The sequence below is a fragment of the Galleria mellonella genome, unplaced genomic scaffold (assembly GCF_026898425.1).
Source record: "Galleria mellonella isolate WM207_F2 unplaced genomic scaffold, CSIRO_AGI_GalMel_v1 utg35, whole genome shotgun sequence".
Taxonomy (NCBI): Eukaryota; Metazoa; Arthropoda; class Insecta; order Lepidoptera; family Pyralidae; genus Galleria; species Galleria mellonella.
Genome location: NW_026442082.1, coordinates 6,552,007 through 6,567,262, shown reverse-complemented (window position 1 = coordinate 6,567,262; position 15,256 = coordinate 6,552,007). Strand labels below are relative to the sequence as shown.

General features: G+C 40.5%; 2 protein-coding genes across 2 annotated transcripts; both read right to left on the bottom strand.

The window, feature by feature from the left end:
* Positions 1–1,098: 1,098 nt before the first annotated feature.
* On the bottom strand, positions 1,099–9,237 carry LOC113514233 (protein C12orf4 homolog). The gene is made up of 8 exons (XM_026898258.3): positions 8,929–9,237; positions 6,366–6,693; positions 5,631–5,855; positions 4,830–5,006; positions 4,317–4,512; positions 3,511–3,676; positions 2,808–2,926; positions 1,099–1,890 (listed from the first exon to the last, which is right to left on the bottom strand). The coding sequence occupies exons 1-8, from the start codon at positions 9,107–9,109 to the stop codon at positions 1,669–1,671; spliced, it is 1,614 nt and encodes a 537-aa protein (XP_026754059.1). The 5' UTR covers positions 9,110–9,237; the 3' UTR covers positions 1,099–1,668.
* A 1,064-nt stretch (positions 9,238–10,301) lies between these two features.
* On the bottom strand, positions 10,302–13,390 carry LOC113514202 (myosin regulatory light chain 2). The gene is made up of 3 exons (XM_026898210.3): positions 13,270–13,390; positions 11,758–11,943; positions 10,302–11,052 (listed from the first exon to the last, which is right to left on the bottom strand). The coding sequence occupies exons 1-3, from the start codon at positions 13,270–13,272 to the stop codon at positions 10,633–10,635; spliced, it is 609 nt and encodes a 202-aa protein (XP_026754011.1). The 5' UTR covers positions 13,273–13,390; the 3' UTR covers positions 10,302–10,632.
* Between the last annotated feature and the right edge of the window lie 1,866 nt (positions 13,391–15,256).

Sequence of the window (15,256 nt, the reverse complement as noted above, 5' to 3'; positions counted from 1 at the left end):
CTGTTTTTACTAATGGGGAAAAATAGTAAAAAAATCAAAACGATATTTTTTATATATATTTATTTTGAAAAAAACATTTACAACTTACAAAATTTATAAACTTTATACATTCCTTTACAGAGATATTGCTGAATCGTTAACGACGTCGTGTACAGCTGTCTACAGGATTTCTCAAACTCATGTAAATAGAGGGGGAAAGGGATTGTTAGAATGGAGACTGGGAATCCCATTACTAGTAATACACCCAACCAGGTCAACCTCCTCGCGGTTCCCCCTGGAAACTATTATGATTAATTCCAGATGAATTCATCATGATGGGCTAACTGGTCTGTTTTCATTCTCATCTATCACCCTTCACTGGTGCCCCGCCAGCGTATCCCGTTAGCGCAGGCGGGGTTACCATTCCATTTTCATCCAATTAAAAAAAAAATCATGTAAATAAATTATAAATATAAATTGCTGTCTAATGACTGTGTTCACATTGAATGTTAAATACAAAAGTTAGAATATACATTTAGAATTATACGGAATAAAAGAACTTAAAACTTACTTTGAGTCAGTAGGTGATTAGGTTAACATTGTAAATCAGATATTGTTGTATATTACGTGTCGTGGTGTCTATTAAAGCAGTATACATTGCTGATACATAGTGATTTTTATGACATACTAGCGACCCGTCCCGGCGTCGCACGGGTGGACATTTTTAGATTTTAAAAAGTAGCTATTAAGGCTGCACACGCGACGGAAGCTTAAAAATGGAGTAACTTCTCCCGTTTTCCCAACATTTCCCTTCACTGCTCTGCTCCTATTGATCGTAGCGTCATAAAAAGTATACTATAACTACTACTGCCCAGGAATAGAAGAATAATTATATCAAGTTTCGTTAAAATCCGTCGAGTAGTTTTTGTTACTATAACGAACATACAGACAGGCAGACAGACAGAAATTTTACTGATTACATTTTTGGCATTAGTATCGATCACTAATCACCCCCTGATAGTTATTTTGGAAATATATTTCATGTACAGAATTGACCTTTCTATAGATTTATTATAAGTATAGATAGAAGATAGGAGAGGGTAATAAAACAAAGTGTAGTCAAAAGAATATAGAATTTAATTATAATTTATATTTACATAATTTTTTTTATTAAAGTATACTTAATTATATTCCTATCAATTTCATTAAATGTATTTATTAGATATTCAGTTTATAAGGAATGTATTTATGTATGTATGATATCAAAAAACTATCATCTCATTCTCTTCTTCTTTTAATGCAATCGGAGTGATAACCCCGCTTGTACTGCTGATTTATGCAGGCGAGGTTATCGGTGGGGGATGACAGGTGACCCAAGCGTTACGGATTTATTATAAATTGACCACGACAGTTTTCAGAGGAGACCGCCTCGTGCTCGGCAGCAGCATCTCTAAGTACCGTCGTGATAGATTCTTTCTAAATTCGTCACGAGTCAACCGACCTGGTTCAATTTGCAAAGAGGGTTGACGTCAGGCAGACGGCCGGTCGTCAAACTAAGCCAAATGTTTTTGTAATATGGATAAAAGATATGTTGACTCCTTATAATAATTGGGGTACGGGTAGGAAGAAGAAGAGGGAACCGAGCTGGCGTCGTCGGCACGCGGGCGAGGGCTGGGTGGGCTAGGTGGGCTAGGTGGGGCGCGGCTTGGCCTTGACCGGGTTGGAGATGCGGAAGATGGCGGGCAGCAGCGCGGCGAGCGCGGCGAAGAGCGCGGGCGCGGCGGCGGGCGGCGCGGCCACCTGCAGCGTGCGCAGCGCCGCGCCGCCCCAGCCCGCCGCCTCCAGCACGAAGCCCTTCACGCACTTCAGCACCAGCTCCGCGCGCCGGCTGCACCACGCCGCCGTCGTCTCCTGCCGCCCACACACACCCGCACACGATACTCTACCCTCGCTCCATATAACACTGCCCTCACTTTTTTTTATACAACTTAGAATGGCAAACAAGCTGACGGTCCACCTGATGGAAAGTGGTAACCGTCGCCTATAGACATGAGCAGTACCATGGACATAACAGAGTATACTGTTTCGCCCATGATACCCCCCATGCGTTGCCATTCCTGAGGACTCGGGTGTTATTCCTCTGTACCCAGTAAATTCACGCCATATTCCACCCTTCAAACCGAAACACAGCCATGCAAACACAACTGCTTCACGGTTGAAACACGAATGGGACAGAGGTAGCCAAACGTTCGACTTTTGTACAAAGTCTCCCTCTGGTGACTAGTTAACTATAACTACTAGATATGGTGATAGATATGAAGTTAGCGGCACACTAGACCGATCTTTACTCGAGTATCTTCTACGACAGAATACCAACACATCATGTTGCATACATAGAAGAAGATCCCACGAAGAGAATATCTACTCTTCGTGGGATGCAGGGTACAGGCCTCGAGCTTGTGCCCATTACCTGCGCTATTTACAGAAATCTATTACTTCATGATACTCATTTAAATTTAGAAGACTACCTGTGATATTAAAATGATGTAGACAGTGCAACAAAACCTCAACAACAGAAAATTTATCAATTGTAGGTGTCAAGATCAGTCAAGTATCTCCAGGGATAGTATCATTCAAATAAGTTTCTATGTATGTTTTAAATATCACCAAAGGCTAACTACAGTTGCCAACCCGCCTGCTAAACATGGCAACTATTGACAAAACCCTCTTTTTTGGTGTAGGCTTATGTTTAGCAGTGGACATTTAACGACTGGTATGATATTTTTTACCAAAGACAAAATATATATAACGATGTACACGGTACAAACCTCCGAGAGGTCGTGTCGTAACAGGAGCGGCAGTGAAATGGTGGTGACGTCGTTGCAGCAGGCCGCCTTCAGGATGTTGCGTAGCCCCAGTATAGCGGGATGACGAGACGTGATGTCGCCTGCATAGTATAATTAAACATTGTTTTCTTAATTATACTATATTACTTTGAAGTTCCATTAAGAAGTCCACAGATAGTGAACTGTGATAGTCTCTATTTAGGAATAAAGAGGGGGGGGGGGGAGGGTTAGTGATAGACATCGTTTACAATCAAGCAATAATAGACAAGAGGCAAATGAATCTATCGGTAGATATATTAAAGTATTTATTAAAAAAAAGTAGACGTTGGATGTTACCGTTTCGTTCTGAAGCGGTAGCGAAAATGTGTCTGTAGTTTCGTTTATCACTTAGTTTTTTTATGGTTGGGGGTATGGTCAACAAATTCACGATCCACCTAATAGAAAGTGGCTTCTGAATCGAAGTTTAGTCTGAATACACTTTTGTATGACATAAAATGGACTACTAGGTGATGCCTATGATACGTTATCATTTCTGAGGATAACGGTGTTAGGTTACAGTACCCTTTCAGTCTTATCCTTTAAACCGAGACGAAGACGAGCTTCACGGGGGAATCAAGTATAGGCATCCAACCAGAGGTACCCGGGTAGACGACTTTAGTACAAAGGCTCTAGTTGTGGTGCTGACCAGATCGCAGGCTGTCGTCGTCGGCGACGAGGTGGAACACGAGGTGGACGTCGGCGAGGTTGCTGTGCCGCGTCACGAACACATCACCGGCCGCCAGCCGCTGGCTGCCCCCTGACCGCCCGCCGCCCGGCTGCTCCCGCTGCCGCTGAGCGTTGCGGGCCGCCACCTGCCAATAGCACGAGCAGTATTCACCATCATACACACTCATAATTCAAGCAGGCTCAATGGAATGTGGCGACGGGCGTCGTCTGTTACGTAATGATGTTGGTCTTAGCCTTCGACGTGGTGTAACATACTATGTACTGTCCTAAGGGATTTTATATATATTTTTCACAACTCAAAATACTACCAGATCGGCCACGACGTCGACGTACGATCTACGTCTATGCGTACTGTCCATTTTAGATTATATAGATAGAGCCTCCAGTCTCATAACGGGTCAACTTTTTGTTAGTTAATTGTCAAATAAGCTGACTCTTGTTTTTATCAGTATTCTATATATTTACGCATAAAATGTATCTGGACATATTATTTGATAAAAAAAAAAATTGTGTTTACACGTTAAAAAGATGTATAAATTATAAAACAAAATAAATATAGAAGTTATAAAGCAATCGCTCATAACTATTCATCACGTAAAATTGTATTAAAAAGTTGACCCGTTTTTCTCGAAGCATCTCTATGGAGACACTCTATACCTTACGTAATTTCTCGTGGAACTTTGCGATAGAAGGTTGACAACCGAAGACCTCTCGAACGTGGCGCTAGCTTTAGACAGGCACTGTTTGCTAAGAAGTGGTAGTTACCGGCTCCTTGACCCTGTCGGCGATGTCGCGCAGCTGCAAGTCGAGCGGCGCGAAGTGGTGGTCGGCGGAGCGCGCGGTGGCGCGCAGCAGCGCGGCGGGCGGGCGCGGCGGCGCGTCCGCCAGCAGCACCACGCCCGCCAGCTCCGCCGAGTACAGCGCCAGCGACGTCTGCAGCCGCCGCGACGCCTCGCTCGGGCTGCGCACGCACGCACACGCACACGCTCACACTAGCTCAACGATTGTTAGCAATCTACCCTGTCATCTATCCTGCTGAATTCCAGGTGAATTCATCACTAACTGACCTAACTTTTCATTTTCACCTATCATCCATCACTGGTGTCTCGTCAGTGTATATCGATAGTGCAGACGGGGTTACCATTCCATTATCATCCATTAAAAAAAAAAAACATACTTATGGCAATAGCATAGGTGTTGTTGCTATTCTATTTTCATCCCATATAAAGTACTTCATCACCATCACGGGCGATCAATACGATGGAATAAATTACAAACTTGTCAACATAGTCGACGTTGCACAGGTCCATGAGGTCCATGGCGACGATGCGTATGTTGTGCGTCTGCTTGAGCTGGCTACCCAGGTGGATGGTGAAGCTCTCCTCCATGCGCTGGTGAGGCACCGCCGCCGGTGTCAGCAGCCGCTCGGGCGAGAACGTTGCGAGGGGAGAATTACTGGGTGCACGAAATATTAGTGGCTTAGTGGTAGTTGTCGCACGCGTCACACTCGGGAACGAGTGCAAATGTGGGTCTTGAGTATGACGAGAATATTGGTAAAATAATGTGTTATACTATTGAGAAGCTGATGAAAGATACAGGTATAGTGCACGACAGGAGTATCACAATAGTGATCCATTGGGTGATGCATATAAAAAGCTGTCAAAGCCTGACTAAAGGCTAGGAGCTATATATATATATATATATATATATATATATATATATATATATATATATATATATATATATATATATATATATATATATATATATATATATATATGTAATATATAAAAGTACTATAAACTTTAATGACGCGTTAATATTATTTACTTTATATTCAAAAACAGGTGGTGGAGAACCTTGTATGTGATGGAGAGACTCAATCTTTATATCATCCATCCTTCAAGAGATATCTTACATGCCTTGAGCTGTGCTTGTGGGACATGGAAGCAATCAAAATAAACTTGCTAACTTTAAAAATAGTCTGCCATGAAATGTCATTCATGTCTCTCCACCCTTCATACATCTCAAAGGCAATGCTACTGTTCTTTCAATAAAGTAAATATCCATGGGGGGTACCTGGGCGTGTTGAGCTCAGAGGTAGTTTGGTACTGGTCGAGGGTGGCCATGAGCCAGGCGCGGTGGTGGGCCCGCTGCGCCTGGCACAGCGCGTCCAGCTGCGAGCCCCAGCGGCCCGCCACCAGCGCCTGCTCCTCGAACTGCCTGCCAGCCAGCTCGTTGATGTCCTCCTCCGTCGTCGACGTGTTCAGGAGACGCATCTTTTCCTCCATCTCTTCTGTCTGTCTGAAAGGTGGAATTAATTATATTGAAAACAAAAGTGATTTAATTATTTTACAATGTAAAAAAGTTCATCATCTTCATGTCGGCCCACAACTGTCCACTGTTGAACATAAATCTCTCTCTTGGGGGGTCTTACCAGTAGTTGTCACGCTTTGCAGGCGGATTAGCTACCGCAGTTAGGCCTTGGAGATGTTTTAAGAGGGACACTGCTGTCTATCCCTCGCTCTCACATAATCGCCTCTTACGACATCCACGGGAAAAGAAGTGGTGGTCTATTCTATGCTGGGACCACACGGCAAATACATTACATCTGCTTCCTAATAATTTATTTATATGTTAATAGATATAGTATAGATAGGAGATTCATGCATGGCATTAGCTATTAGCCTTTATTTTATTCTTTAAAAATATACCTGGTTTACATTACTTAAATTCTTGCATTATATTGATATATCAACTAACTGCGATAAAAAGCAGCCTGCATCCTTTTCAATTTCAAATTCACATACCTACCTCTGTGTGAGCTTCTCAATATCCTCATCTCGGTTCTTCAACATGTTCATAACCGTGTGGGCATAAGAGTTCTCCACTTGCAATATAGTCTCTAAGGCTGGCGAGTGCACCAACTTGTGGTACGCCGCTGCAAACACTTCCTCGTCAGAAGTGCCCTTCTGTTCAGCAAACTCCATCACATTTTCTTTGAACAGTTTCTCCCAGCTTTTAATGATCCCCTCCACATTGATCTCACTATTTTTGAGTTGGTCCAACAACTTTTCATCCCTGTCATTGTGGAAATTCTTTGTTTCTACAGCTACAAATTCTGCTAGTTTCTCATTTAAATCTGAAACAATATATAAACATTAAAAAGTGAATAACTTTATATACGGAATTTAAAATTTTGCATTTATAATAACATTTGTTTATTAGTTTATTTACAAAATTGGTTATGGTTATAACACCTTAGATGTGGTAGTAATATCGGAATCCCACGCTACAAGGAAGAGTCAGGTTGATCTGCCTAACTTCTGCACCTACTTTATATTTCATCCTGATGGACAAGCTTGTACTTACACTGCAATTATCATTACGATTATCATATCAGCCTTTAACTGTTATATGTTGAACATAATCCTCCTCCTTGGGGTTTTTTTTAAATAGATGATAATGGTATGGTAACCTCACCTGCTCTAACGGTAAACGCTGGCGTGGCACCAGTGACGGACGATACGTGAGAATGAAAAAAGCAGTTAACCCATCGTGATGAATATACTTAGAATTCAGCACGATGGTTTCGGGGGGGGGGGGGGGACCATGGAGAGGTAACCTGTTAGGGTATATTGTTAGCAATGGGAGTAGTTATCTGCATTACTAACAATCCCTCCCCCCTTGGGGGTTTTGCCAGTAGTTGCCACGCTTGGCAAGCAGACTGGTAATCATAGGTTTTACCGTTGTTTTAGTAAGGATGCTGTTATTCATCCCTCATTCTTCCTCAGTTGCCTCTTACAACATCCATAGGAAAGAAAGGGGTGGCCTATTCAATGCCGGGAGCATATGGTAAAAAAAAAATTTGGCACTGCAATAGTCATAAAGAAAAATCCTTGAAACAGTGAGGTTGCTCCATGACAATCCCAGGAAGCTTCTGTGCTTCTGGGCAGAGCTAGGTTGGCTGTACTAGGCATGACTGATGGGCATAACAGCCCAAATGAGAAGCTTAGCACGGAAAATAGAGTCTAATTTAAATGTACCTCATCAAAAAAAGTATAAAAAACTAACTTTATGTAACAGACTATATTCAAGCAGCCACTGTAAGAGTGGAAGACCAGTCGGGTTCTGTTGGCTTCACTACTGACTTTGACTTGACTTGGTAGCTAATACTGTCCATCTAAATATAAGATTAGCGGGGCCGCGCGCGCGCGCCTGTGTGTGTGTGTGTGTGTGTGTGTGTGTGTGTGTGTGTGTGTGTGTGTGTGTGTGTGCACACTTTCCAATATTAGGTATGTGTTGTATTCGAATTACTAAAAATATCTATATGTTTTATTTTGTTTACTTAAAACACTTGGCAATAACTTTATCTTTTTCCGTCAGTGGAGACTATGAACATTTTTAAATATGAATGTTGGTAATCTCTCGCAAATGAGGTCTTAATTGTTATTCGAGGATGCCACCTCAAATTTTTTCTAAACATTGATGGAAATATACATCTTCTACCTCTCTCATCAGGTGAGCCTGCGTATTGGCCAGCTGATCCACATAAGGTGTCTTGCTAACATGGTTGATTGTTATGAAACAATTTTTTAAAGTAGTAAGTATAGCTTTTAGAAAATTACATCACTGGACCAACCATCATGGTTTGTTCCTGATAAAATAGGGTGAGTTAAGTGATCTGCTTTCATTCTATTATCCCTCATTGGTATTCTATCAGTGTAAATTAACAGTGCAGGCTGCCATTCCAGTTTTAACAATTAAAAAGCACTAAGTTTAGCAATTTCAGATTGAGCTTGTAAATATATATTTTTTTATGGATGAAAATGGAATTGTTACTTCATTTACTAGTATAGTATACTATTATCTGTGCCCTGAGCTATCGGTATGAGTTGGCGGGGTAATGAAAGGTAATGAGTGAGGAAGAAAGCAAGTATGATGAATTCAACAAGGATTAACTGGGGGGAAAGGGATTGTTAGTAATGGGGTCTAATAGCCCCATTACTGGCAATATACCCTCTCAGTTGACCTCTATGCGGTTCCCCCTGGAAATCATCATGTTTAATTCTTGTCGAATTCATCATGGTGGACCAACTGACCCGCATTCATTCTCACCTATCATCTTCCACTGGTGACTCGTCGGTGTATACCAATAGCACGGGCGGGATTACCAATCCATTTTCACCCATTAAAAAAAAAAATTTATATGATTTGATAGGATTTATTGTTAACAATGGAACTGTTAGACTCCATTACTAACAATCCCTCCCCCACATATTCCTAATATAATTTTGGTTTTTTGTATCTAGTTTTGGGCTCAAACACATGCTCTGTCTGATAATTTAACAATGCACAATGATTACGGATTATTTACCGTCTTCTAAGTAGACCGGTATGTGGAACATATTGATGACTCGCTGCACCAGCTCGCGTATGGAACCCTCGTGAGGTATTTGGACGGGGACCTCCAGTTTAAAGAACACATCCTCATTGGTACATGTGGGGAATGAATATTTAAAGGTTTTAGTTGAATTATCTACAGTGTCTGCAGTCATTTTTACATTAACATTTACATAAATAATAAATCTAAAACCCTTTGAACTAATAAACCCTTTGAAACACCCACAAATACAACAAAACAAAACTTTTATTTATAAATGACAGCCAAGTGACACTGACAATGACAATGGGTGTTTTTGCTTTACCAATTTTTAGTTGATCTGTGATAACCTACTGCTGTTGCGTTTAGATTTTGCAATAGTTATAATCTTAGTGTTTATAACGTTTAGTTACGTTATTTATTCCAATGTTGAAGAAAGGAGAGTAACGTTTTTCCAGTCGTATAGTCGGATTTGTAGAGTAGTGGAGTGTGTAGCCTGATTTTCTTGATGTCTTTATATGGGACGTAGTCTTAATTGTATTTTTAGACGACTTGGAATGTAACCCTAATTCCCACATGATGGAATGTGGTGTCTATCGTCTATACCTAAACATGATTAATATCATGATGTCTATTTTATAATGATGTGATGGCCCCATGGGTATCGTGTACATAGACAGTTACTATTACTTGCTCCTCATGAGTGCTATTTCTAAATAATTAGTTATGCCTCCGTATCTAGTAATCCACTGTTATATTTCACCCTTCAAACGGAAATACAACTCACGCATCACTGTTTCACAATAGAAATACGAATAGAACATTGTTGTCCATGTAAATAGTTTTTGTATTTTTGTGCTTCTAAGCGGCTCTCCTGGTTCACTATCAAAGGGAGACTGTTTCGTACACGGGACCGTGACAAGGAACTGTCTAATTAATTATTTCTGCCGTCAAGCACCTTTTTTGATGATGTCTTAGGCTTCGATTGCAATATTGAAAGGTGAGATATGGCAGTGAATTTATTGGCAGGTACCTATCTATGATTTAAGATCTGCATGTCATAAGAATTGGTAACACGCAATGACGTGGTGAGTCATGACTACTTGTTTGTAAATTGTAAACATTTGTCATTCAATCTCGTAACCGCTTATATGGATCTAGTTGAAATTTGAGAAAAAGGTTCACCATGTCACAAATACTATAATACTAACTAACTTGACATACATTTTGATTAGTGTCTGCTAGTGTATAGTTGTTTTGAATTCCGTTTATATACCTACACGTAAATAAGCCAGATTACCTACCTAGGTAGTCAAGGTAAGGGTAACTTTGTATGAATTGTGTGAAGTGTAATGATAAAATGCATGTTAATACAAAATAGCCTTTATCTGGCACATATTATCAGACTTGACTGAAACTTTATTTGTAAATAGAACATTATGAATACATAGTATTCTTTACAAAGGTCGTGTTGGTGTTACGACGTACGCGGGGACAGTACTACACGTGTTGGTAATAGTAGAACTATATTTTCATTATATATAAATTAAAAAATGGAAACAATAAATTATTACATAGTAGAAATTATAATAAAAAGTTCGGTTCACATCGTGCTCTTTAATGCGATGTCTTGGAACCGAGCGGCCGGGCGGCGACTGCGATCTTCGTCTTGGACCTTGTGTGCTGGCGGTGGAATCATTACGCGGCTTCACCGCCCTCCTCGTCCTCGGCGCTGGCGGTGAGCATCGTAATCAGCTTGTTGGTGTCGATGAAACCCTTGTCGTCGATCTCCATCTGGTCGTAGGCTTCGTCGACCTCGTCGGCGCTGAACTTGTCGCCCCAGGTCATGAGGGCGTGCCTGAGCCTCTCGGAGTCGATCTTGCCGTCATCGTCGAAGGTCTTGAAGGCGTTGATGACAACGTCATCCTCGTCGGAGCCGCCGGACATGCGGTTCGCGAACAAGGTCAGGAGCTGGGTGAAGTTGATGGGGCCAGGGGCTTCGTTCACCATCTCGTCGAGCTCCTTTTCTGACGCCAGCCTGCCGAGGGAGTCGAAGGTGGCGCGCAGGTCGTTCTTGCCGATGATGCCGTCCTTGTCATGGTCCATTAGCTGGAAGGCCTGCAAAAGAAGGAGAAAACTTCAAATACACGACTTCGAAAGATATATAAACAACTCTTGTAGTACTTCTGAGTTCTTTGCAAAGTTTAATATAGAACAGAAGTATTTGAGGAATCAAAATAATAGCCACGGTTATTGTTTAGTAAACAGACGGATGAACGTAGCCGGCACGAGCTACACTTGACACAATACGCGATACTAGGTATGTGACGTAATGCATTCATCTTGTAATCAGGTCAAGTACATCAATTTTCAGTAATTAAATCAGATCAATAAACTTAATTAAAGCACAATAAAAATAATAGTACTATTCCACCACTGATTTAAGTCTATAATTGATAACTAGGTACGTCGATTTTTTAAATATGATTTCACAAACAGGACCTCTAATAAAATCAAAAATAAGTTTATTAGTTTCTCAAATTTTTACATCTAATATGTCTCAAAGACAAGAACGATTAGTTTTTTTCTTTGAAAAATGAATGCTGAATAATTTTTAAGTTAATTTTTAACTCGGCACAAAGTGGTAGTATATTTATCAGGTACTACGTTGGTAAACTTTTTAATTTCAGATTAGCAAAGCATGAGGGACCGTGGGTCTTAAAGTGTATTCTGTGATCTTCATAGTTTAAGTCTATTGGCATCAGTTACCACTTTCCATCAGGGTAGCTGTTAGCCTGTTGCGCAAAATTCTTGTTTCCTTACCTCCTTGAATTCGGCGACCTGCTTCTGTGAGAACATAGAGAAGACATTGGAGCCGGTGCGCTTGGCCTTGCGGCTGCCACGTGATGACTGCCTGTCTCCGCCAGCCGCGGGCGCCGCCGCTGGGGCTTCTTCCGCAGGCGCGTCTTCTTTCGCCTTCTTCTTCTTTACTTTCTTATCCTTATCCGCCTGTAAGTATTATTTTTCGCTTAAATTACCTAATACTTGGCATTGAGATTTTATTTATTGTTTGAGTGTAGTACCTATATCATTTTAAGGCGTACTGGAAGTTTTCTCATTTTCGCGATACTTATTTTACATACTTGTAAGTTGTAGTTTCTTTTCTTATTATGTCGGTATGGTGGTACATATATTTCGTATAACATTACGACGATTGTTAATAAATTATTTAATTTGCTTGAGCGACATTTTTTAAATTGTTCTATTTATAAATACTTTTTTTTATTTTGTACGGGATCGATTATTAAACGATTAGGAGCTATGAAATAATTTGCTAATCACAATAGCAACTAACAATCTTGGTCTAAATTGAGAATACTTCAACACTTGTATCCAGTTTAGGCGTGGCCGGTAGCGCCTCTATATTTAGCACATTCCCGGCGTCCGCTTACATTCGACTTGCTCCAACATCAGTTACGTAAATTTATAAATAGATCATTATTTGCCCCATTTTCATTTACTGCTATAAGTTTATATATTTTACTGTCGTAATTAATTTCCGATAAGCAATTATTTTAAAACTCACGAACTTGTTGTGATGTTTTTTTTTGTGTATCTTTGAAAAGTTTATTTTTCTTGAATTCTCTGGTATGATATTTTAAAATGTTTTCAATATTTTTTCTTTATTGAATTGACACATTTTATTTTATAAGGCTAATAAGTAGATTTTTTCCTATTCACCGCGGGTACTGACTCTTCACTGTATCTTGACACATTTTTAAATTTTTAGATGTTTTCTGTCTTCTACTATTAAATTAATAAGTGATGTATATTACTTAGATTTTGAGATATATAATGCATAGCACTTTAATTCTTATCTTGTATTGATAAACTTTATTCTTTATGATTTATTTATTTGAAATAACCGGCATACAATCGATGCAAAATTTAAAATTCTCAAAAGTTATAGTCGATATAAAAGTTAATAGCAATAGTTTTATTCAATACGTTAATAATATTATTATATTGACGTCCTAATTTTTTTTAAACCGGATTCGTTTATTTGTAAACTGATTTTAAAGAAGATTTAAGTGAGAAATTGTTACTTTGTTTTAAGTTTTAATCCACACGTTCATCGCGATAACCCGTCTTTACTTTTTAGAACTTTATCAATACCGACAAATTGTTCAATGGCTTCATCTTCTAAGGTTAAGTTATCGCTATCCGTATCTATTTATCATCCGACGCATTGTTTTCCATCTCGATCACTTTTTTCAACACTGTCGTCACATAACACTGTACTGTCACCACTCGTGTCCACTGTGCCGCACTTACCATTTTGTTGTGTGTTGGACGATCGACGAAGGAGAGACTGATCGACTCGGCAGTCCCACCCTGACTCCGAAGCTTCGTTCCCTCTCAGAGCTCCAGGAGTATCCCCCCCTTTCGGTTCGAGGCGCTGCGCACGCGATTCCATATTTAGTTCGACAAATAAGATATGTACTGTTTGATTCGGGAACATAACGGTTCGGGCCGCTCGTGGGCTAAGCCGTCTTCGCTTTTGTATTTATAAAAATAACCGGCTCACCTGAGCTACTGTTATAGTTTCAGCCTGTTGCTGACGATGACGCTTGCTCCGTCACGGACAAGTTGCCGAGGAAATGCAGCGTTTTTATAATAGATTTACAAATGTACACCATATTAGCGGAGCTTAGGTGGAAGAAGTTACTTTAAACGAACTTAAAAAAAGGAACAGGGTCTCTTCAAAAATTGGGAATCTCCTTTATAGAAGACGGATAAAGTCTGTTCTTTGGCAACATTTTTAAGATTTCACTGGTTTGGTAATTTGAAATACTAGATAGACATAATATTGAAATAGATATCCTATTGCCTAGTAGCGGGGCAAAAATGGATTGTTTTGATAATTGAATATTTCCATCCATTTTAATTGTTACCATGAGTTCTCTTTCTTCTTCTTTTTTTATATGGCTTCCAGACGTAGAGAAAACGGTGATATATTGCCAATGTCAGGGTTCGATAAAATACATTGACGTTTTCCAGGTATATATATTTGTAAGTCTAAAGAGAAACATATACCTATATGTAAAATTTTTAAAGTACATATAAATTTGTCCAGTTCTTCACCAGGAGAGAGTGGATAAGATAAATTTTTTTTTTTTTTTTTTTTTTTTACAACACACGGGGCAAACGAGCATGCGGCTCACCTGATGGTAAGTGACTACCGCCGCCCATGATCACCCACAACACCAGCGGCATTGCAGGTATGCTGCCGGCCTTTTAAAAAGGAATATACTCTTTTCTTGAAGGTTATGTTGTCGTATCGGTTCGGAAATACTGCTGCTGGAAGTTGATTCCAAAGAATGGTTGTGCGTGGAAGAAAGTGCCTTGAAAAACGCACGGTGGAAGACCGCCACTCGTCCAGATGATTGGGATGAAACTTTAGTTTGTGGCGGGTTGTACGGTGGTGAAAATCAGCAGCAGGTATCAATCCGAACAATTCCTCAGAACACTCCCCATGATAAATTCGGTAGAAGATGCACAGAGACGCAACATCTCTGCGCAGTTTCAATGGGTCAAGTCGGACAGTAAGGCGTTGACTATCGATAATTCGAGCCGCCCGACTTTGAATGCGGTCTAACGGAAGGAGTTGGTACTGTGGCGCTCCTGCCCACAGGTGAGAACAGTATTCCATATGCGGCCTGACTTGGGCTTTATATAATTTCAGGCGGTGTTCTGGCATGAAATATCGTCTCACCCTATTGAGCACTCCTAACTTTTTGGAAGCTATCTTAGCCTTCTCCTCCAGATGACCGCAAAACTGGACGTCGCAAGATATATCAACGCCCAGAATTCCTAGACTTGACTTTTTATCAAGGGAAGTGCCCTGAAAGTGAGGAGATACGACAAACGGCGTCTTTTTTGCGGTAAACGCGCAGACTTGTGTCTTTTGGGGTTAAATTGGACAAGATTTTGTTCACCCCAGATCGAAACTTGATGGAGTGAAGTTTCGATTTCAGACACAAGTCTATTCCGGCACTCATCGGTATGTGCCCGCGAGATCTTTGCATGACCGGTATATAATGTATCTCCTGTAATGTCGTCCGCATAGCAATGAATATTACTTATCTGTAACATATCATTGATATGCAGAAGAAACAGAGTCGGAGATAGTACACAGCCTTGCGGGACACCAGCATTCAAAGGTTTTAAATCAGAGCATGCACCGTCGACTACGACCTTAATGCTACGTTCCTTGAGAAAACTGGCGACCCAAATGCACAGTCTCGCAGGCAACCCAAAT

Coding starts and splice junctions, on each gene's coding strand:
- LOC113514202 (XM_026898210.3), bottom strand. Junction 11,053..11,757: donor AGGTCGCCGAATTCAAGGAG/GTAAGGAAACAA, acceptor CTTCTTTTGCAG/GCCTTCCAGCTAATGGACCA.
- LOC113514233 (XM_026898258.3), bottom strand. CDS start 9,109: ATGACTGCAGACACTGTAGATAATTCAACTAAAACCTTTAAATATTCA. Junction 5,007..5,630: donor TCTGAGCTCAACACGCCCAG/GTACCCCCCATG, acceptor TCGTGCACCCAG/TAATTCTCCCCTCGCAACGT. Junction 2,927..3,510: donor CGACGACAGCCTGCGATCTG/GTCAGCACCACA, acceptor TATACTATGCAG/GCGACATCACGTCTCGTCAT.